Source organism: Amblyraja radiata, chromosome 6 (genome assembly GCF_010909765.2).
Source record: "Amblyraja radiata isolate CabotCenter1 chromosome 6, sAmbRad1.1.pri, whole genome shotgun sequence".
In the NCBI taxonomy this organism is placed as follows: Eukaryota; Metazoa; Chordata; class Chondrichthyes; order Rajiformes; family Rajidae; genus Amblyraja; species Amblyraja radiata.
In genome coordinates this window covers 58,353,294-58,376,139 of record NC_045961.1, presented here as the reverse complement: position 1 = coordinate 58,376,139, position 22,846 = coordinate 58,353,294, and the positions used below count along the sequence as shown (strand labels likewise).

At 42.3% G+C, this 22,846-nt stretch overlaps 1 protein-coding gene across 1 annotated transcript in view; it reads left to right on the top strand.

Moving 5' to 3' along the window:
* gpc5 (glypican 5) overlaps nt 1-22,846 on the top strand; it is a 650,538-nt gene that overhangs the window by 311,460 nt on the left and 316,232 nt on the right. The window contains exon 7 of the mRNA XM_033022927.1: nt 20,100-20,268. Coding sequence (XP_032878818.1) covers nt 20,100-20,268 — 169 coding nt within the window. The remainder of the gene's footprint in view (nt 1-20,099; nt 20,269-22,846) is intronic.

Sequence of the window (22,846 nt, the reverse complement as noted above, 5' to 3'; positions counted from 1 at the left end):
AGAAGGGTCATGACCAGAAACATCACCTTTTCATGTTCTCCGGAGATGCTGCCTGACCTGCTGAGTATTTTGTCCTTTCATGGCTGATGTTGAGTTGCTGGAGCAAACTTTAATAAAGCATGAAGATTCTGACATTGTCCATGTTAGCAATATATGTAGTCATTTATTTGTCCAGGATTCCCTGCCCGCCATAATCCCCACCCTTGGTAACCAGGCAACAAAGTTTGTATTGGATGCGGTGCTTACCTCTATCACCTTTTATGCAAAGTTAATTTCCAAAGACCTACCTTATTGTAATTCTACTGTGCAGAACATCATGCATGAATGAATGCTGCTTCCCCACAGTTGTGCATCAGACAAGGGAGGCTCCCAGATATTGTAGCTTTAACATGCATTTCATCTGCAAAATCTATTCTAACACTGTGCTAGGTATTCGTGGAGAAATAGCAGCGAGTCCATCAACATTCTACCTTTTGAAGCAGCAAGACACGGAGCAATCTTATCTCAACATTGATCTGGGAAGTAGCTTTCTAAAATACTCTGTTTCACCAGAAGCTACACTGCTATCTTGTTTGCCATCACTAAAAAATCTGGTTTGGAGAGTCATTGCTTTTACCTTTATAACATAAGGAATGAACTTAACAAACATTTTACAGAATTAGAATTATTGAATGTTTACACCATGAAAGAAGGTAATTTGCTTGTCAAATCCATGTCAGTGTGTAAGAGAAATCCTGCTGCATATTTTCCATGGCCATGCAAATTCTTTCAGATAACTGTCCATCTACATTTTGAATAATAGCATTAACTGTGTCTCCACTAGCCTCTTTGGCAGTACTTTCAAGACCCTAACTGCTCACCGCATAAAAAGTAATATTTTTCTTTGTGCAATCAACTTCATTTTCTATGCCCTAGTCTTGATTAATCTGCCTAATCCCTAACTCAGTGACGACTCTCTCACAAAATAACAGTGTAGGGCAGCCAATGTTCCTTTCAGGCCTTCCTATCCATATATCTGTCCAAGTCTCTTTGAAAAGTCACAATTGTATCGGCTTACTTAGGTTCTTCTGGCAGCTAATTTCAGACACGGACTACCTTCTGAGTGGAAAAGTTGCACCTGAGGTCCCTCTTAAATCTCTCCACTCACCTTCAGTTAATGACCTCTAGTTTTAGAATACTCTACCATGGGAAAAAGAGTGTGCTCATTCATTTATTCATGCCCATCATGATCTTGTACACATCAATAAGGTCACCCCTTAGCTTCTTATGCTCCCATGATAAAAAGTCCAAGTGTGTCTAACTACTCCCTAAAACTTAAGCCCGCAAGCCCAGATCACATCTTAGTAAATCTTTTTTTACACCTTTTCCAATTTAATGACAAGGTCCGTCCCACATAAGAGATTAGTATACAAACTTAAAGCACACGGTATTGGGGGATCAGTATTGATGTGGATAGAGAACTGGCTGGCAGACAGGAAGCAAAGAGTAGGAGTAAACGGGTCCTTTTCACAATGGCAGGCAGTGACTAGTGGGGTACCGCAAGGCTCAGTGCTGGAACCCCAGCTATTTACAATATATATTAATGATTTGGACGAGGGAATTGAATGCAACATCTCCAAGTTTGCGGATGACACGAAGCTGGGGGGCAGTGTTAGCTGTGAGGAGGATGCTAGGAGGCTGCAAGGTGACTTGGATAGGCTGGGTGAGTGGGCAAATGCATGGCAGATGCAGTATAATGTGGATAAATGTGAGGTTATCCACTTTTGTGGCAAAAACAGGAAAGTAGACTATTATCTGAATGGTGGCCGATTAGGAAAAGGGGAGATGCAACGAGACCTGGGTGTCATTGCACACCAGTCATTAAAAGTAGGTATGCAGGTGCAGCAGACAGTGAAGAAAGCGAATGGTATGTTAGCATTCATAGCAAAAGGATTTGAGTATAGGAGCAGGGAGGTTCTACTGCAGTTGTACAGGGTCTTGGTGAGACCACACCTGGAGTATTGCATACAGTTTTGGTCTCCTAATCTGAGGAAAGACATTCTTGCCATAGAGGGAGTACCAGACTGATTCCTGGGATGTCAGGACTTTCATATGAAGAAAGACTGGATAGACTCGGCTTGTACTCGCTAGAATTTAGAAGATTGAGGGGGGATCTTATAGAAACTTACAAAATTCTTAAGGGGTTGGACAGGCTAGATGCAGGAAGATTGTTCCCGATGTTGGGGAAGTCCAGAATGAGGGGTCACAGTTTAAGGATAAGGGGGAAATCTTTTAGGACCGAGATGAGGAAAACATTTTTCACGCAGAGAGTGGTGAATCTCTGGAATTCGCTGCCACAGAAGGTAGTTGAGGCCAGTTAATTGGCTATATTTAAGAGGGAGTTAGATGTGGCCCTTGTGGCTAAAGGGAACGGGGTATGGAGAGAAGGCAGGTACAGGATACTGAGTTGGATAATCAGCCATGATCATATTGAATGGCGGTGCAGGCTCGAAGGGCCGAATGGCCTACTCCTGCACCTATTTTCTATGTTTCTATGTTTCTATGACATCATTAGGTACAGTTTCTTTCAATCTGCTCTGTGCACACTATTCATGATATTAAATACCAAAACCAGTTCTCCTCGCATCCTCTTCTGTTCCAAGGAAAGCTGCTCTAGATTCCTCAGTCTATCTGGGAACAAGCTGGAAGAAATAATTTCAACAATGTGGAGCTTGCTGGTCATCAGATAATCAAATGCAAGCACTGGGCCACAGTGAGTGAAAGTGAAAGGTATGAAACAGGGCCCCAAAAACTCAAGAAGGAGCATGCGAAGCAGGACTTCAGTGACATGGGAGTGAGGTGACTAGGGCCTCAGTGAGTGGAAGGGAGTGTGGAAATGGGGTCTGATAAATGGAAGGGTACATGGCAAACTTTATCTGGTGAGCCAGATATCGAACCATTGGTATTTTGGAAAAGTCGGGTTATGGATTATTAGAGTTCTATGGTATTCTGAAATCTCTATGGTTCTGCATTTGGCTTACCGGGTTATGTTTCTTATGAACTATTTTAATTTACTGTGACTCCAGTTCCTCAGCTCCTTCTCACTCATCAGGGCCTGGCTCTCATTCTCCCTTTCAACAGCTGGAAGTTTGGACATTTTATTATCATATTATGTAATATATTTCAAGAAATTAGTAAATGAAGATTGAGGTATTAATTTAAGTAAAATTCTGGGAAACTTGCTAATCCAGTAACACCAAAGTCCTGAGTGTGCCAAATTATTGGAATTTTGTTGCATGTGACCTCTTGCATTTATTGTAAATTCTTCAGTTTTTTAGTAGAGAGGTATTTCAGGTGAGAGTTATGTATCACTTTGCAATGTTTTGATTATGTTCTGTTACGTTAAAAATGACTTTATTTGTGATATTCAAATTGCTAAGAAATAAAGCAAAAAATAATCACCGATTTACTACAAATGTAAAAATACAGCAACAAGCAATGTAATTTATATTGCAAGCAGGAAATGTTAAAATCTTGCTTATAACAAAATTGATTTTCTTTCCTTCATCCGGTAGGTGGCGCGACTCTCGTCAGCAGCGGCCTCTGCAGTCCGTCTGCGTTTTTATTATTTTATGTCTATGTTTCTATGTAGTTTTTGTTATTTTTGTTGGGGTATGTGTGTGGGGGGGTGGGGGTAACTTTTACATCTCTCCCTGCACGGGAGACCCGACCTTTTTTTTGTCGGGTCTCCGTTGTCGTTGGGGCTGCAACGAGGAGCGGCCTCCAACAGGAAGACCGGGGGCTGGGGTGCCGACTACTCACCTCACCGTCGCGGAGCTGGCCGAGTCCAGAGCGGGTGGAGCTGTGGTGGGCGCTGCTGCGGCCCGACCCCCGGAGACTCGGTGGCTGCAACTGCGGGTCTGGCGGGCGGCGGCACCGGGAGCCCGCGGGTCCCTGGAGGGAGACCGCTTATTAGGGCTCCCGCAACGGCGACTTCTCCCGCCCGAGTTGCGGGGTTGAAGAGCTCCTGGAGCGGGGCCTTACAGCACCGCCCCGCGCGGCTTGGAATGGCTGCGGGACTCTGCGAGCGCGCGCCGGGGGCTCTAACACCAAGACCCGGTGTGCGACCTTGCATCACCCGGCGTGGCTTTAATGGCCACGGGACAATTCTCCATCGCCCGCCGGGGGCTTTGACTTTGACTCTGACATGGGGGGGGGGGGGGGGGGGAGTGCAGTGGAGAGAAAAGTTTTTTTGGCCTTCCATCACAGCAATGTGATGGATGTTTATGTAAATTATGTTGTGTCTTGGGTCTATTTGTTTGTAATGTATGGCTGTAGAAACGGCATTTCGTTTGGACCTCAAGGGGTCCAAATGACAATAAATTGAATTGTATTGTATTGTATTGTATTGTATTGTTGTTACAATCTTTCTGTGTATTTTACAACTTTGTGAGGAAATTGCAAATCTTCCTGTTATTTCCACAATCAAATTTGTGTTTTAATTATTTATGGAAATCATGCCAGCGAGCATTATGATTTGATGATACTCAATCTAAGTAATACAGAATAATATTTCAAGAAAGCGAGTGAGCATTCCATTCAAAACAATTCTGTCACTGCAGGTAGAATTTTAGCAGGAAGGCATCAGAATATTATTAGCGGGACCGTAGGAGTTCGTGGATGTCTCGTAGCGGCTCGTAATGCTAACAGTAGGTACTTGGGACATCCGGTAACTTGTGACGTTTTTTCATCCCTGTAAAAAATGTCCACGAGTAAAAAAATACTCGTGATAAAAAAATGTTTTTCTTTTTATACCTACCGTTAGCATTACGAGCCGCTACGAGACATCTATGAACTTCTACGGAACTTCTCCGAGTTCGAATCAGGGGAAAACTCGGGAGATCTCGTGAATTACCTCGTACAGTGGGACAGGGGCTTAACTTATATTGTTCTATTTCTTTCATTGGTCTTGACAAATCCTAAATCTTTTTTAATCATCTATCTCCTTGGACAAACTACTGTGAATACATTCATGCAAACCCTGAATTCAACATTGAAAATTAAGATAAAGTGTCATATATAAATCTAAGAAACATTAAAGATGAATATTTTTTATGAACATTGACACAATCATTGAACTTTTCGCCATCGAATGTGTTAATCAAACAAACGTTTCAAGGGGATTTACATTAGTAAATCAAACTGATGTTATCAGTTGTCATAATGGATGGGTTAATCAGTTGCAAATCTTTCATTTTGCCTCTTACTACAAAGCTTTTGTAGTTGGGTGATTTGTGGGATTTTATTGAATTGGATAAAGGTAGATTGGCTAATGAAATTATTCAGACATGTTATGGTTCAAATAGATTTAAAAAAAGGAAAAATTGATAATCAAATTTAGTAGGGAGAAAGTTGATGACAGGTTTTATGTTTGCTTGTAAACCTCCAGTTACATTTCTTCCAGACGAAGGGATTCCTTTCTCCGTTTTATTATGACTGAGCTGCAGTGCATGAACCAGTGTAATGATCAGATGATTCAAAACAAGTTGCCTGCTGGTGCTGGCAAAATTATATTGTGATGTGTCATGTAGAAAATCATAATATGAAAAAGAACACCGTGGAGATAAATGGCATTTGTATTCATCTGTACTCTGAATTTTTCTTTCAATGAAGAATGTAGAAGAGCATTCAGGATAAGTCTTAAATTTATTTTCAATCTCTGAAGCCACCCAACACATACACAAAAGAGCAAATACAACCATAGCAGCATAGTACACAGTAAACTAATAGTGCACAGCTTCTTTGTAGAGTGGTACAGACTGACAATCCAAATTACTTCTGAGAGCCACTGACATAAAGCATGTTATAATAGTAAGATTAAACGAGAACTTACCAGTTTGAAGTTTGATCTGTATTTTATGAGGAGTTACGATGAGGGATTACGTGAAGAACCCGCTCAGCACGCATGCGCGGCATACTTCCAAGCAGCGGTGTGGAATCACAGATAGACACAGTTATTTGAAGTAAACATAGTAAAGAAAAGGAGACATCAGTTATTAGTTTGATCCATACAATGAGGGTGGGAGCGGAGGGCACGTAATCCCTCATCGTAACTCCTCATAAAATACAGATCAAACTTCAAACTGGTAAGTTCTCGTTTAATCTTACTATTTTACTTCGGAGTCACGTGAGTGACTACGTGAAGACTTCAAAGCTCTGTGATTTCAAACCGTGTAACAGTTTTATTTCACTCACTGTCGAAGTTCTTGAGGGAGGAAGTGTTATCGTAATCAACCAATGAATCTGTTTTTCGAGAAACAAAAAGTTTTTTTTTAACAATAACAAAATAAATTGCTCCTCCGGGCTTAAATTAAATATTTGCAGCTTGTAATATTTTCTCTGCAAATAAATCAGGTTTCGTCAATGGCTTGTTATAAAAGTTCTGAATGTCGTTTCCCTCGACCATCCTGCTGTATTCAGAATATGGTCAACCGGTACGTCCATTCTCTCGGCCGTTGATGTAGATGCTGCCCTAGTGGAATGAGATTTTAAATGTATTAGTATCTATTCCGGCAGCCTTCAGTACCTGTTTGAGCCATCTTGAAATGGTTTGGCTCGTTACCCGGCCATGAGGTTTCTTGTGGCTGACCCATAAGGCTTTTTCACTCCCTCTGATATTGTGGGTTGTGTCTATGTAATGTTGTAGATGGGTCACGACACACAACCGTGGCTCTGGTGGGTAGGCCCGGAATACCACTACTGGATTAGCTGTTCCTGGCCTGCTTTGTTTCACCAGACACTGTATGATGAATGTGATCTGATCTGGGGTGGTCACCATGTTGTCCAGCCTCAACTTGTGTAGTGACTGGACCCTCTGAGCGGATACAAGTGCCATCAACATGAGCGTCTTTAGTGTAGCTTGCTCGAGGCCGAGGGATCTGGCTGGTGGCCATTCCCTGAGGTATGTCAGGACCACACTCATATCCCAAATATGGGTATACCTGGGCTTAGGGGGCTTGATATTGTAAATGCCCTTCATCAGTTTTACCACCAGTGGATGGGATCCCATCGCCTGTTGTCCTGGCGCTGGTTGTTGCGTACGTTGTCCCTGTTTCCTGGCAGTACTTCTCCCATTTTTTGATGCTGGTTAAGTACTGCCTCTTGTTGGATGTTCGAAGGGATGCCGACATGGTGGTGATGGTTTGTTCGGACAATTCTAGTTCCAGGTAAGGTCTGTTCAAAACCTGCAACCCAGGAGTTTAATTTTCTCATGGCATGGGTGTTTAACTTACCTGGTAGGTAAGTAGCTGATAGCCAAATATGTCTTTCGACACACACTTGCCAAATCATGTTGACCAATTTGTCGCATGATAACGATTTTATGCCGCCCATATGGTTATTATAAGCCACCACCATAGTATTATCAATTTGTAACCGAACATGCAAATGCTGCATATTAGATACATATGCTTTTAAACCATAAAAGGCGCCCAACATCTCTAGATAGTTAATGCCCAGTGTAAGTAGTAATGATGACTCTAGGTTAGTCCATCTACCACCTGTGCTGGATATGGAGTTAGTCGCTCCCCAGCCTGAGCACTGGCATCTGTTTGAATAACTAAAGTAGGGTTAGTGATGATGATAAGGCTGAAACTATGCCAAACGTTTTCTGCCCACCACTGTAGCTCTGATATTGCTTCAGTGGGTAATTTCATTACACGATCATAGTGACCTGTATGTCGTTTTAGTGCCTGTACCTTTCCTCTCTGTAAATTTTGATAGTGCAAAGGTCCGAATTGTGTAGCCAGAAATGCTGCTACCATTTCCCCAATTACTCTTGCTACTTGTCGAATAATTGGTCGCTCGTTGACCATTAAATTGTTGCATGATTGTGCTAATTCAACCATTTTTGCCTTTGGCAAGGTAACAGTCATATGGACTGAGTTAATTGTGAAGCCCAGGTAGTTCATGATAGTGGATGGCTTCAACTTAGATTTATCTGGATGTAGGACGAACCCCAGAGTTTCGAGGAGCTGTTTTGTAGCTGATACTGCTGCCACAGCCAATTCTATCGTTTTCCCCTACTATCAGAATATCATCCAGATATGAATAATCTTGGGGCTGAAGTTAGCCCATTGGGCAATGCTTTGTACTGCCATTCTGTCCTATCCAGATACATTTTAGGTATCTGCGATGATCCTTGTGTATGGGTACTAGATAGTAATCATCTTTGAGATCAATGCTTGCCATGAAGTATCCTTTGGAAATCAGTTGTTTGGCAGTAACAAATGTCTCCATTTTGAAATGTATATACTTAACAAACTTATTTAGTGATGTTAAATCAATGATGATGCGACATCCACCATCTTTTTTGGTTTTAGTGAATATATTCGATACAAATCCCAAAGGTTCATGTTTGGTCTTTTCGATCACCCCCTTTGTGATAAGTCTCACCAGTTCAGCTTGTCCCTCACGTTTCTCTTTGACGGAGGGAGAAATACCCTTTGGGCCCAATGTTGAACTGGCGGCGATTTTTCTGACATGAATTGTATTTCATATCCACTAATGCTGTTGAGTATATAGTTGTCACTCGTGACAGTACCCCATGCTTCTTTGAACAAGTGTAATCTCCCTCCTGTTAGTAAAGAACCCTTACTCTATATGCTGGCAGGAACCAGACCCACCTACCTCCATGGTTATTCGGGTTTCTTCTGTTTTCTCATGTTCTTGAAGGCTTTGCTTGTCTGACGTGCTGGCGATGTTGGGGGGTGGCGCATTTTCCATGGGGTCCGCTCTGGGCCCTGATCAAAAAAAGATCTTTGGGGATAAAAGCGGTCCCCGAGCTTTCACCAGTCCCATATTGAGGACGTCGACTGGTGGATGCCATGGGGTGCTGCCGCTTGGGTATTGTAGGTCTTGGTTTGCTCGTCCCGGGGCCTGCCCTCATGAGGCTGAAAGTTTTCGATGCCTCTTCCATGTCCCTTACCTTTTTGGTGAGGTCCTTCCCGAATAACAGAGCGTCCGTCTCTGCAGCTGGGGCTTTGCATAACCCAGCGAATTTGGGATTGAGGGCAGGTCTTATGATTTCCCGCCGGAAGTTTCAAACTGAGTGCTGCACATCAATGCCAGTACATCCTGCTGGCAGGTATCCATCTCCGTGCTGTCCACAGAACGAGCAAAGGCTGTGATGGCCAACGTCAGGAGCCTTAGGATCCGCTGTAGCTTGAGTTCATGGTTACGAATGTGTGACCCCACGTGCCCCCAGATTTGGCTGTTCACAGTCAGCACTCTGAGGCCTCACAGTTCTCTGGTGCTGTGTAAAGATCTATTGCCTCAGAAAGCACCTTCCTGCTCCAGGGCTTATTCGAAAGATGATTTATGCTGGCCGTGTTTCGGTTCCAGCAGTCTTCCAGCACGTGGGGTTGCTACATAGCGGTCCATCACACCCAGCAGCTCTTCCTGCTCCTGCACCCCTTGCATACTCCCGATCTCGTCCGCCAGCCCCTGTTCCAGACCAGCCCAGCCCTGGTCACCAATGCTAGCCTCCAGTAATGAGGGAGCAGAGGGCAGTGCACAAGACACTGTGGATGGGGTGCCTGATCTTCCTCCGCGAGAGCGCTCTTTCTGCTGGAGCTGCTCCAAGAGCCGTTGGATGCAGCTCAGGCGGCTGTCTCTCCTCCGTTTAGGTGGAGACATGTCCCTGTCCGATGAATCGGGAAACACCGGCCGGTTGGTTTTCCTGGTGGATTTCCCCCCCCCCCAGTCCGCTGTTCAGGCATTTAGCGGGACTGGGCTTGGCTCGGTGTCGGGGATGGTGGAGCGCTCTATGAGCGGTCCTGCCGCCTGCCGCTCCAGCGGCTCAGGCGGCTGTCTCTCTCCCATGCGGGTGGAGAGACGTCCCCTCCGATAAGTCGGAAGCTACCGGCCGGATGCCTCTTCGGCTGGCTATGCATCCAGCCCGCTGCTCAGGTACTAGCGGGCTGGGCTCGGCACGGTGTCGGGGAATAGCGGAACACCGGACCCGGTAATTCCTACCGCCTGTTGCTGCCCCCCCTGCAATGGAACGCTCCTCCGCTGGAGTCGAGCGGGGGACAGGTTCTTCTAGAGCTTTTGTGCCTTGTAGAAGCGAGAGCGCCCCTCAAGCAGCGCGTCTCGCAGGCACCTGCTCCGAGAGCCGCTCCAGCAGCTCAGGCGGCTCTCTCTCCCCCCGTGCGGGTGGAGAGACGTCCCGTCCGAATTCGGGAAAACACCTGCCTCGAACGGGGGACAGTTTTGTTCCAGAGCCTTTTTCTCTGCCTGTAAAACACAAGCAGTAAAGGCTCCCCTGTAATCGAAACCCGACCTCAGGGTACTCACCTGATGGTCCGTTTCATTCTGTAGCGGGAACGCCTAATTCCCGTTACAGCCGCTGTTGCACTGCTGGCGTTAATGCCGCGCATGTGCGCTGAGCGGGTTCTTCACGTAGTCACTCACGTGACTCCGAAGTAAAATTCAATCTTACATAAGGAGATATTGATATGTTAGTCACACATATGAAGACAGAAATTCAGGAATTTATGAACAGCCTAGTTTCTATTCATATGGCTGTAAAACTGCAAGCCAACAATGGGTTTCTTATTCAAAATGTCTGTGGTTTGCGATTTTAAGAATCTGACAATCTAATTTGTTGAAATCATTTATAGACTTTATCAGTTTGGGAAACTCAGAAACAGCCTCTGAAGGGTCTTTGACCCAAAGCATTAACTCTGTTTCTTTTTTCAATGCTGCTACATGATTAACTGAGTACTTACAGTATGTTTTGTTTTATTGCATATTGACAACATCTGCAGTAATTTATTTTTCAGCATATTTAATTTTTATTTGCTTTAATGTCCACTGGATTCAGTTTTAAGTGTTTTATAATCAAGTCAAAGATCTTTCTAAAATGTTTGTTTACCTAAGGTGATGTACACTGCACCCCCTACCCATAACCAGTCAGCCCTGATCCTGACAACTTGGAGGTTATATTTAGTGCAGGAATAGGCTCCTCAGCTCACCATGTTTGCACTGACCATGATGTCAATTTAACTAATTCCATCTGCTTGTACATGGTCTGCATCTTGCTATTCCATACCTGTTCATGTGCGGGTTCCGGGTGGGTGGCGCGACTCACGTCGCAGCGGCCTCTGCAGTCCGTCTGTCTTTTTTTTTTTTTTGTCTCGTTTAAATGTAGTTATAGTGGGGTTTTTTTTTTTTTAACTGAGTATGTGTGTGGGGAGCGGGGGGTGGGGGGGGGGGTGGTGGGGGAAACTTTTAAATGTTTTCCCTGTATGGAGAACCCAACCTTTTCTTTGTCGGGTCTCCGTTGTCGTTGGAGCCTAGCACCGTGGGTGGCCTCCAACCGGAACGGCCTGGGGCTCCAGTCGCGGAGCCTGCGGACTTACCCACGATCGCGGAGCTGGCCGAGTTCGGAGCGGGAGAGCTGTGGTGGAGCCCGACCCCGGAGATTCGGAGGCTCCAACCGCAGGTCTGGTGGACAGTGACACCGGGAGCCCGCGGGTCCCTGGTGGGAGACCGCTTTTCGGGGCTTCCGCAACGGCGACTTTTCCCTGGAGCAGGGCCTTACATCGCGCGGCACGGCTTTAACGGCCGTGGGACTTGCTAGTGCCCACTGGGGGCTCCAACACCAAGACCCGGAGCGCCGGCGCGGCTTTAATGGCCGCGGGACACTTACCATCGCCCGCCGGGGACTTTGACTCTGACATCGGGAGAGTGCAGGGAATTTGCCTTCCATCACAGTGAGGAGGAGATTCACTGTGATGGATGTTTGTGTAAATTGTGTTGTGTCTTGGTTCTTTTTCTTGTGTGTATGACTGCAGAAACCAAATTTCGTTTGAACCTCAAGAGGTTCAAATGATAACAAATAAATTGTATTGTATTTTATTGTATTGTAATGCTTGTTAAAAATTCATCGTAATACTTCCACTACCTCCCCTCGCAGCGCATTCCAAGCACTACCGCTCTCTGTGTAAAAGCTTGCCGTACAATCTCTTTTAATATTTCCTCCTTACATTTTTAACCTATGCCCTTTAATATTTAACCTTTCTAGTCTGGGGAAAAAAGACTCTAACATCACCCCATTTATGAACATAGAACATAAAGTACGGAACAAGAACAGGTCCTTCAGCGATGATGTAGAAACAAGGAACTGCAAATGCTGGTGTACAAAAAAAGACAGCTGGAGTAACTCAGCGGGTCAGACAGCATCCCTGGAGAAAATGGATAGGTGACATTTCGGGTTAGGTCCCTTCAGACTGATTGTGGGGAAGTGGGGTGGGGGGAAGAAAGCTGCAATAGAGAGGAGAGGCAAGACAAAGCATGACAGGTAATAAGTGAACATAGATAACGTGAATTTTGTGATTGTGCGATGTTGGGCTGATGGCAGATCTTCAGAGATATACATGCCCGAGAACCTGAAGCTGGTGACTCTCTCAACCACCATCCCGTGAATGAGAACAGCCTCGTGGATGTCTGGGCTTCTCCTCCTGAAGTCAATAATTATCACTTTGGTCTTAGTGATAATGAGAGCACGATTATTGTTGTGCCACCATTCAATCAGATTTTCAATCTCGCTCGTGCACTTTGACTCAGCATTACCCATTATTTAACTCGCTAGAGCATTTAAATCATCAGAAGATCTGCGATGACCCAGAATGAAGGACCTCATAGACTGCGATACATTATTGAATAAGAAAGAGATAAATGATCCCATATGCAACGGGTTTAGCCAGAGTTTGGAGTTCAATCACGTCCAGTCATTCTTGAAGATAGATAATAATGTAGGATGGCAAGAATAAGCCCAAATAAAATTTGAATTAATTAGTGAGAGAATCGATATAGAGAAGCATGACATGTGCTTGGGGTTGGGTCTGGGGTAAGAAAATTTCCCAAACTTGTCATTTATAGCAGAAAGGAAAATGGTTGTGGTAAGTAATATGCTAGGTAGTGCTGCTGGCTAACTGCTCCTGCAACCTGGTATTTTAGTCCTCGTCTCTGATGTTGCCTGTGTGGAGTTTGAACATTCTTCCTGTGATAAGGCAGAAGGCTCCCGTGATGTGCTACGCGGTGACAGAAAGCTCCCAACATGTGCCGCACAGCAGCACAAGACTCCCGGGATATGCCACGGAGCCGGACGAAAGAAGACCCAGCAAGCCGCCAGCGGCACACGTGGTGGTAGGCTTGGCTCGCTACTGCGATGAAAGACCCAGCGGACTGTGGCCTGCAAGGGGCAAACTTGGAAGCTGCTATGCTCGTCCGAAATTGGGAAGTCGTGGAGGAGGGAGTAGCTTATGACAACGGATGCAAGATGTGGGCCAATGGGGGAGGAATCGCGTATTGTTTCCAGCGTTTTAAAGATCAGCTGCAGGAGGTGCCACCAGGACACAGTTGGTTGGGTGAGGAGAGGGACATGGGTTTGTGGTTCAAGCTGGTTGAGGGTAATGGAGGAGGCCCTGGTCAGCCTGTGGCTTACCAGGATTGGAACCCGCTCCAGTACATCAAGCACATGGATGGACTTTGGACATTTCGGAAATGGCGCCAAAATATGGGACGTGTATGTGTGATCTATGCAGAAAGAATTTCACTGCGTGGTGTGCACATGATAATAAAGCTCCATTAATAATTTGGGTTTCCATTGGCTATTTCAATTTCCTCCCACATACATACCTGGTTGGTAGGTTAATCGACTACCAAAAATTGCTTCCAGTGTAGGTGAATGGTGGGACTATCAAGTACGGGGGATGGGGCAGGTATATTGATGGGCATGTGGGCACGAATAAATTACAGGAGAAAATAGTTAAGTAATGGGTCTGATTTCCCTGAGAGCTAGCATAAGCTTGGACTGCCAAGCGGCCTTCAATGTGGTATCAAAAAATGAAAAGAAATCATCTTAATCCAGGAAAAGTTGTCTAGTTGTTGGCTAGTAATAAAGAAAACAATCATTGTTCTACATAGTGCATCAATGGATATCTCTATCTTTCTATATTACTAAAAATTTCATCTTGTTTGTTTGTTCGTTTGTTTGCCCGGTTTGTATTTGCGCAAAAACGGTACAATTTTGACCCACCTTACTCACCATTGTCCTGTGATGTAAATTAAACAAGTTGCATTCAGATTGATGGTATATTTTACATTATTGACGTTTGAAACGTAAAATATATAAAACAGTGCTCCTACTTGCCCCACCCACGTGCCCCACCCTCCATTTGCACTGCCCCACTTGCCCCGCTCCCACTTGCTCCACCCCCACTTGCCGGGGGTGAGGGGGAATGGAGGAGGATAGGGGTAGGAAGAGAGATGGCGAAGTGCAGTTAGGGGAGTGTTGCCATGATGGCGAGGCACATTTGGGGGAGGGTTGCCGTGACTCACGTCACAACACGGATCTCTGGCATTACAACGGGAACCCCTCAGCCGTGCCTGCGCAGTTGGGGGCAATGGGTGAGTGGTGGAATTTTGCGTGGGGGGAACGGGACCCAACGGGTCGCACTTGGTCTAGTGTCTAATTAAAGGCTTACTAGTTTTTTCTTAGTCTACTGGTTAAGATGAAAAAAATGAAATTGTGACTACATTTATATTGAATATTTTTGTTTATTACAGTATCATCTGTACTCAAGTTGTTGATTTTAAACAGCTCGCCTCACCGAGTGCACGCTGACCATCGATCAACTAATTATATGTTAACCCACTATTGCATCATACACACTACTGGCAAATTAGTACAAATGGTGAAAATGGGTAGCATTGATATGCCAGGCTAAAAGATTTGTTTCCATGCTGTTCATTCGTGATTCTATGACTCCACCAGGTTCCTTAGATGCTATTTTAATGGATTGGAACTTGGCCGTTCTGTGTGAATGGCTACCTCTATTGCCTAACTCCCACAACACTTTATTTATTGATTTATATGGAAGAGTCCAAGGAACGTTTAACTCCTGAGTCTCTTTACAAATAACTGGCCAACATTTTGCTGTAATTCAAGTATGAATCAGCATCTGGCTAATGGAACTCTATTCTGGCTGGTCTTTGGCTGCTGGTCAGCACCACTTTAACAGTTGTTGACAAGGCAACTGGTGGGAAAGAGTTTTATGCTTGGAAAATTGGAAGCACAGGCAGGGGAGGTGCAGGGTGCCAAAGGAGCCCCTGTTCTCCCAGAACAGCAGTAACATTAAAAAATAAAGCTAAACAACTTATGATTTTGCCTTCTTCCAGCTGTAGATCCTCTTCCCATAGTCTGCATCATTCAGTAAAGCACATGGTTCCTACACCTCAACCCACTAGTTAAATTACAGCTTGGACCAAATGAGTAATGAGGCCATAAAATGCATTTTTAAAGAATGTGGTGATTGTAACCCAGAGTCCTTGCTGTCTGCTGAGAGAGGCAGATTAAAATACCATCGGCAGCATCAGTGCACCACATGTGCAGGAAGTTACCAAGCTTATTTAAATGCTATATTCCCTGAGCCTCAACCACATCAACACCGTATTTCCACCAGATGGGCAATTTTAGGTCTCCCAACCCCACATACATTTTGTTTTGTAATAATCTAAACCAATACTTACAAGATGTGTTAAATTAATGTTAACGTAAACAGCTAGTATCAATGAGAGAATGTACAGATTGAAAATAACATCTGTTAGTTTTCAGGCAGACTTTTAATTTATCTATGGCTTAGTGAAATACTTCCTGTACCTTAATGTCACTAGACATGTGACCTTTAGTTGATTTTGTTTTAATTGACTTAAATACACATCAGCATGATGTAAATTGTTTTGAGACTGAATGATGACATTATTCAGCAGTTTCCGAAACTTTCAATTTATAAGACTGCAGAAAGTAAGGGGCCCGCAAAGGAAAACATTGGTTTTAAAGGAAATATTGGAAGTGCTAATACCTTTAGACTTTAATCAGAAAATTTTAAATCTGTAGAAACTTTTCTCTGTTTTGAAGTAATAACTTAGAATGTTGTAAATAACTTTATGCACACAAAGGCTGTAGAAATGGAGATATCCTAAATTTTCCCAAGTGTGGGTCTTTGAGCAATTATCTCTTGAATATTTTTGGTATTCATTAGTCATTGACCAGATGTTATGTTTTTATTTTTTTTTAAATGCTACTTGGAATGTGAGACAGCCACCTGGGAGATTTGTCCAAAGATTCAATATGCATTCTTTATCTAAAGCAAAGTGTGTATAATAACACAGAAATATATTAGAATCTGGCCTTTGGATAGTTCTTCAAATGTAATGGGATTGAAGACTTCCCATATGATTTCCATTTTTATAGTGTGTTTCTGTGTTCCTTAATATCTTTTAATATTAAAATATACGTCTATCTTTTTCTCTTTGTGTTTGAAGTTGAGATAATCATGAGAAATAAAAATATATTGAATTTTTACCTGCGTTTTGGATGTTAAACTAATTCAGGTACTAATTTTTGCTGGCAATGTTCACAAATTGATAACCACTGAATTAATTTAAAAAAATCCCTAAATCTATATGGAATTAAACATACTTAAAGAGGTCCTTTTGGGATTCTTAGAAATATTTGATTTATATGTTTTAGAATTCCTCCGGAAGGAGTGTTGAAGCAATTATATTTTTTAATAATTCCACCTATACTTCAACCACTTTTTTTTAGTTTTGTTTTGGAACCTCATTAAAGCTGTTTTGAGTTAGTGATGCCAAATATGCTGGAGGTGACATTTAGGTGTAGCTGGATTCTGACATTTCACTGACCAAAAGTATTGGAACACATGAGATTGCTTTTTGATTGCTGATAAAAGAGGAACAGAATAGACTTGTGAAGGGTGAAGGGTGATCAAAGAGGATTGGAGGATTGGAGGCTGTTCTACTACAAGAATGTAGAAATTTTGTAGAAAAGCAGAAATCTCATAATTAGTTCCTATAAATGTTGAGTATGTCATGAAAATTAGGGATTAATACAAATATGCTGCCCCTCATGCAGGGATGCCCAACGTATGAGAAAGAGTGAAGAATAGAGAGAAACCTGAAGCTCCAGAGAAATAGTTCCCTGGTTGCCTTCCTTTGTTCCTGATTAGCCCACTGTGCACATCACAGACTATGAAAGTTGGGACCAAACAAATCAAAACCTCCAAACAAATTCACAAAGTGCTGCAGTAACTCAGTAGATCAGGTAATATCTCTGAAGAAGGTGACGTTTTGGGTCGGGACCTTTCTTCAGACGGATTTTGGGGAGGGGGAGGGTAAGAAAGCTGGAAGAGAGGAGAGAGAGAATAAAGCCTGACAAATAATGGGTGGATATAGGTGAAGGAGGTTTTGGATAGGCCGATGGTTGGACAAATGCCAGAGACGAAATGCAGAAGGTGTGAGACGAAAGGATTGAAGATTTGCAAATTGTGAGTCTCGAGGAAGGAGTGTGGGTGGAAGAGGAGGGAAAGGGGAGTAATAGGTGCGAGTCCAGTTGAGTCACAAGGGAAAGAGGGGGGAGGTTAATAAAGGGGGGAGTGGGGGAAGAAGGGGAAATGGAACGAGGGTAGTTACTTAAAATTGGCAAATTCAATGTTCATACCATTGGGTTGTAAGCTACCCAAGCGAATATGAGGTGCCGTCCTTCCAGTTTGCTTGTGACCTTACTCTGACAATTGAAATGGCCTAGGACAGAAAGGTCAGTATGGGAATGGGATGAGAAGTTAAAATGGTTCGCAACTTGGAGATCCAGTTGGCCTTTGCAGACCGAGCACAACTGTTTGGCAAAACGGTCACTGAGTCTACGCTTGATCTCACTGGTGTACAGGAGGCCACAACAGGAATGCCAGATGCAGTACTTGAGGTTAGCGGAGGTGCGCATGAACCTACTTGCAAGATGTAAGTAAACAGATGAGCATACAGATGAGCAGCATATTGCTGATTCCTTGCAAGGTCACTTCGTATAAGTTAAAAATAGATTTCACCTTTTCTTCAGTCAGGGGATGATACGAAACGGATGGCCTTGCTGTATCCACAAGTAATCGTCTTCTTATTGTGATACATTTGAGGTTCACCTCAGTATTCCAGGGATATAATTTCATGATTTCCCAACAGCCAATCCTGCTGCCAGTCTCAACGCTCACTTTCACTACCATGGTACATTTTATCAATGCAATATATTTAATATTATGTTATAATCTATCTGGAATGTTAATCTTTAAAGTGGTACTTAAGACTGATGAAGGACATTGTGATGACACCAGAGATTTATTCTCTTGAGACCTGTCATCAATACGGGCGCGCTGATACAGAGGAAATGAAGAGAAGAAACAATGATACAAATGTTGGGTACTTCACTGAGCGGCTGGAGTGTAGATGTAGAAGTCAGGTATCCAAATACAGATTTAAATATTCAAGCTTTATGATTGTGTGTTTTGTGGAAGGATCTGTGAGACATGCAGGAATTGCTTTTCCCCTTAGAAGCTCAGAATCCAGGCCCATTGAATAGAAAATGAAGACACAGCTTTCTCGTATAAACATTCTAAAAAGAAACAGTTCAAGAAATTATAAATAAAAGACTGTAGATAAATATCTATTAGCTTTATTACACATTCAGTGATCCCTGAAAACTGCTATCACAGCAGTTAAACCAACATTAATGCTTGGTAATTAATACGATTGATTATAAAATCTCTGATTTCTGAAAGAGACGCAAAGGAAATGAGGGAGCGAGAATGAGGTGGGTGTGCATTGTACTCTTCATTGCTGAGTTGCGTTGCTTGGTGAAGGATATGATTGAAGGAAAAGCTGAAGGAAGAAACAAGGACTAATACCCTACAATGGAGAAACGGGCAGCTTTGTTCACTCTTGCTTCTCTCAATACTACTGATGGATTTGTCACACTGTGTCTAGGAGTTACAGTCAGTACTGTTGAGGTTGACAATCTCTGTGATTTCTCTCCAAGAGTGATGGTCATGATGTTTTGAAAAACACTTTCCTCTGCTAGGAAAGATAACTTTTCCTGCTTCCAGTGACCACATATAAAATAGTCTCCGGCCGGGCATGCCTGAGGAAAACGATTTCCTTATGACACTGTGTTTTTTATTGGAGTCCACTTGTTTCCAGAGATTTGGTATTATGAATTGAAGATTTACTTGTATGATTTCAAGGAAATTCAGGTGTTAGAATAACCTTGGCCCTAATTGTGTGGTAGTGAGTACTCCCAAATCAAACTCCCAAAATCTACTAGGAGTTAAACAGGGCAATATTTCGAAAATTTTGAACAACATCACAATAAATTAATTAATAGTAAAAGGGAGCATGCTGTGTAATTTTGTATCATTTGTCTTAATCGGGGGTTGCATTTTCAAAGTGAGGTAAAAGCATGTGGTTAAGGTTGCTAAAAAGATTGATTTTACAGAAGGATCTTCTGCTGGGGTGCTATGGAAGTAAATATAGCAAAGCAAAGTGCTGCTGACTTAAACTAGTTCAGGTTCATAAAGTTGCTAGAATATCCTTTTTGTTCATGTATACTTTACAAAGTGGCTCTGTTAATAGTAGTACAAGGACTCTGGTAATATGGATAGATTACTAAACTAAGACTGATATAATGTAAAGATTAATAATCATTTCAGTTTCAAATGGTTCCTTGTAGAAATGAAAATGAATGTGACATTACAATGCATTTAAAGTATAATACACATTATGACTTGATATTTAAAAAAAAACAATTTATTGGCAATCTTTAATCTCATGGTACATTCATTTAATTTCCCAATATCACTTCATTTTATTGAATATCAAATTTTATTAAAGTAATTATGTAGTATGTAATGATACCACCAATCTTGAAGAGTTGACGTTAAATTGTTTAAAATTAAAACCAAAATGCTTGAAGTTTACAGCAACTAAACAAAATCTCACATGAAATATCAACCAGAAAATTTCACGTTTGTTGACAGTCTTATATTTTTGCCCATTTTCTCTCTTTTGTGACATTGCCTCATTTAGTTCAGTATTGTGATTTCTACCCTTTATAGTTTCATTTGAAATGTTTAATTCTCACATCATTCTAAGTGAAAACATGGGGGAAAAGTGTAATATTTATCTAATTTTTTAATCCATTCTGTTTGCAGCTGCTACAAGGAAAAGTGATCCCTGTGTACGAGAAGTGGCGACTGACAGAAAAGGGCAGCGGACAAATGGATAGTGATGATGTCCAGATCAGCGGAGACTGTGATGATGAGGACGGCTGCATTGGCTCAGGAAACGCAGCAGTAAAAACAGCTTTCAAGCACTCTGAATGTGAGTCTTCAATAATGTCACTCTTCTGTCTGGCCAAATCAATGAATGCATTGTCAAAACTAAGTTTGCAAGAAATATCAAAATTGGTAATTTTGTTATTATATTCTCAGATCCCCAAAATGGTCAAATATTAGAGAGCATAGTTTTAAGGTCAGGAGGAAAAAGTTTAAACGAGATGTGTAGGGCAAGATTATGATACAGAGAGCAGTGGGTGCCAGGGGTGATGGTGCAGGCAGATACGATCATGGTGTTTCAGATGCTTTTAGATAGGCACGGATATGCAGGAAATGGAAGGATGTGGATCATATGCAGGCAGAAGAGAATAGTTTAACAGCATCATGTTTGTCACAGACATTGTGGGCTGAAGAGTCTGTTTCTCTACGGTTCTATGTTCTATAAGGGTGTAAGAGTTTACTAAAGAGGGAAATCAGGAGAGCAAAAATGGAGCAATAGCAGAGATATTGGTATCATCAATGGCAACAAGTAAGGTACCTGATGTCAGGTTGTGCCTCTGTTTAAAAAAAGGCTGTAACACAAATCAGTAAGCCTTACATCAGTGGAAGGTAAGTTAAGGAGGGGATTCTGAGAGTTAGGAATTGCATGCATTTGAAAAGACGACTGATTAGGGATAGTCAATATGACTTTGTCCATGGGGAATCTTTTCTCATCAATTTGACAGAGTATTTTCAAGAGGTGACCAAGAAGATTGAAACAGGCAGTCTGGTAGGCATTGTCCTTATGGACTACAGCAAGGCCTTTGACCAAGTACCACATGGTAGACTTGTCCTGAAAGTTAGATCATGTAGGATCCAGGGTGAGCCAGCCAATTAGATACAAAATTGCTTGAAGGTTGATAACCAAGGGTGGCAGTAGAGAGTTGTTTTCAGAGGCCAATAACAAGTGGTATACCACTGGGATTGGTGCTGATTCCACTGTTGTTCTTTATTTATTATTAACAATTTGTATGTGAATGTACTTGGCATGGTTAGCAAGTTTGCAGATGACACTAAAACAGTGGATAGTGACGATGTTTATCTACGATTGCAACAAGATCTTGATCAACTGAGCCAATGGTCCGAGGAAAGGCAGATGGAGTGGTATTCAGATAAATATGAAGTGTTGGATTTTTATAGGACAAACCAAGGCAGGACATAGAGTAAATGGTAAAGCTCTGGGGAGTGATGTAGAACAGAGAGACCAAGGGTGCTGGTACATACTTGCATAAATGTGGCGATGCATGTGGACTGCTTAATGAAGATGGAATTTGGCTTTTTCCTTTGTTGTGCAAGGCATTGAGTACGGGGGTTGAATGTCATGTTACAGCAATATAAGTTGTTGGTAAGGCCACGTTTGGAGTATTGTGTACATTCCTGGTTGCCTTGCTATGGGAACAATGTTATTTAACTAGATAGGTTGCAAGGATGTTACCAGTCTAAAAGACAAAACCTGGAAGCATTTTTAGCCATGTGTTTTTTAAACTACAATACTTGTCTGGAATTCAATTTTATTTTAATATGTGATGATATACTTTCATATTTAAAATATTGTGATTCTGTGTAATATGCAGCAAAAGTAATTCAACTGCCTTCTCACTCTAGCGATACAACTGTAAATTAATTATCTTGAGCTAACGTTTCCAGTGACAGAAGCATTGATTTTGAACCAAGTTGCCTGAACTGAGTTGCTAGTGACTGATCTATTGTTTTACCCTGCGGTACATTGAATTCATTTGCTAGTGATCTGTGCATGTCTTTATCACATCAAAGTTCTTAGTGCTTGAATGTGGTTACTGAGCTAAGTCATGCAGGATTGTGGACAAGATTATTTATCACTTTTGTTAAAAAGTGACTGTTATATCTGTATGGAAAGAAATGGTTCTGCAATAATTGTATCAACATTTTTACATGAAAGTTCACTTCGAAACATATTCAGCAGCATATGACTATATGTAAATGACAAGCAAAATTCCAGAAACATACTCAAGCCAACTGTTAAAATTAGACTGTATGTTAGATTTACAGGAGTAATTTAAATCACAAGGACACTTTCTACAAATATTTTGTTGTATTGAATGGTCTATGAATATCTCTGCCTTGATTGGTTATCATTCTGGAACTTGTACATGAATGTGAAAAACCCAGTGATTTTTAAAGGAATGCTAACACTCCAGAACTATCCTATAGTGTCTGTGAGTTAACAGTCAGCAGTTGACAATCCTGTTAAAAATTTAGAAGGAAGATATATTTTAAATTGTGTATGTTAAATTTTCATTGAGTATATATGTTTATTTGCTGCAAAGAAATATTGAAAGAGGAAAATGGGGTTGAAAAGTAGGGTTATGGTTAAATCCTAACCACTATATGGTTCAAGAGACTGATGGGTTTTTGGCAAAGAAGTTGTCCTTGAACCTGGAGGTAATTGTTCTCAGTTTCCTCAACCTCGTCCAGATGGGGGGAGTGAGCAGTTTCCTGGGTGATGTGGCTCTTTGAAGATATTAACTGCCATAATAAGCAGGCTTCCTATAGATCCCGTCGATGGTGGTGAGGTCAATACTAGTGATGGACCAGGCAATGTCCAC